Consider the following 1,371-nt stretch of genomic DNA (forward strand, 5'->3'; position numbering starts at 1 on the left):
TGCTTATGTGGTGCTGAGGAATCAAACCCAGGGCATCATGCATGCAAGGCAAGCGCTCTATCACTGAGCCACCCTCCCAGCCCAAGATTCTTGTCTTTTTCTACCATTACTCCTTGCATGTATTCCCTGGTAATCACTCTTTAGTTGCTTTTTTTCCCGTTAGTACTTGAACTCTGGGCCTCAAGCTCTTGCTTGCTCAAAAATGAAAACATAGCTGGGCGCCCATGGCTCATGCCTGTCATCCTAGCTACTCAGAAGGCTAAGATCTGAAAAGTGGCCCTGTGGCTCTAGTGATAGAGCGCTAGCTAGTCTTGAGCTGAAAAGCTGAGGGACAGCGCCCAAGCCCAGAGTTCAAACTCCACGACCGACAAAAAAAAAAATCTAAATATGCAAAATAAAGGAGAATTCAATGTCACTGTTGAAAGTTAAACATGCCTAGCGTTGGTGGCTCACACCTGTAATCTTAGCTACTAAGGAGGCTGAGATCTGCGGATCTCAGTTCAAAGGCAGCCCAGGCAGGAAAAGTCCAAGAGACTCTTACCTCCAATGAACCACCAGGAAACCGGAAGTGGAGCTGTGGCTCAAAGTGGTAGAGTGCTCGCCTGGAGCAAATAAGCTCAGGGTCAGAGCCCGGGTCCCTGAGTTCAAGCCCCAGGACCGACCAAAAAAAAAAGCTGATGCTGGCGCCAGTGGTTCAAAGGTATAATCCTAGCTCCTCAGGAGGCTGAGGATCCTGGAGGTCGAAAGCCAATCCAGGCAGGTGAATGTACGAGACTCTTTATCTCCATCATACAGCTGTCAACGGAGCTGTGACTCAAGTGGTATATAGCACCAGCTTTGAGACCAAAAGCTAAAGGACAGCATCCTGGCCTGAGCCAAGTACCAGCACCAAAAAAGGGGGGACGGGGAGGAAGAAAGGAGAGTTTAACCAGCCACATGTGAAACACTACATAAAAATGTGAGTGAAAGCTTTTTGTTTCGCAGACACTCGCCTCCACAGTAGAGGACTCGAAGTGGGTAATCCGCGTCTAACTTGGCGCTGATCCTCGGGTCCCCTCTGCAGTCAGCACCACTGGGTTCAGAAATGTCAGCAGCCATTTCACAGACCTGTAATACAGCACAACACCACAGCGTGCTTCCCGATTCTGACCTGATGCCCCCCAGCCCTGCCCCAAAGCAGCAGGCCCAGGGTGCAGGCTGCCCCGCCCGAGCTCTCGGTTCTGTCAGGCCAGGGGTGCGAGCTGCCCTCGAGTCCTACAGTCTGAGCAAGCTCTAGGCTCACCGGCCGAGTCCCGGGGCCCACGAGGGATCAGGCCGCGCAGGACCGCGGGGAAGGGCACGCAGGGAAAAAGAGGAAGCAATGGGGGCGAC

The 1,371-nt window shown here is 52.7% G+C and overlaps 1 protein-coding gene across 1 annotated transcript in view; it reads left to right on the top strand.

The window, feature by feature from the left end:
* The window catches only part of Hcar1 (hydroxycarboxylic acid receptor 1), a 2,255-nt gene extending 990 nt beyond the window's left edge, over positions 1–1,265 (top strand). The window contains exon 2 of the mRNA XM_013023063.1: positions 1,165–1,265. Within this exon, the coding sequence (XP_012878517.1) occupies positions 1,165–1,265 (101 nt within the window). The remainder of the gene's footprint in view (positions 1–1,164) is intronic.
* Positions 1,266–1,371: the final 106 nt, after the last annotated feature.

This window comes from Dipodomys ordii, unplaced genomic scaffold, assembly GCF_000151885.1.
Source record: "Dipodomys ordii isolate 6190 unplaced genomic scaffold, Dord_2.0 Scaffold66, whole genome shotgun sequence".
Taxonomy (NCBI): domain Eukaryota; kingdom Metazoa; phylum Chordata; class Mammalia; order Rodentia; family Heteromyidae; genus Dipodomys; species Dipodomys ordii.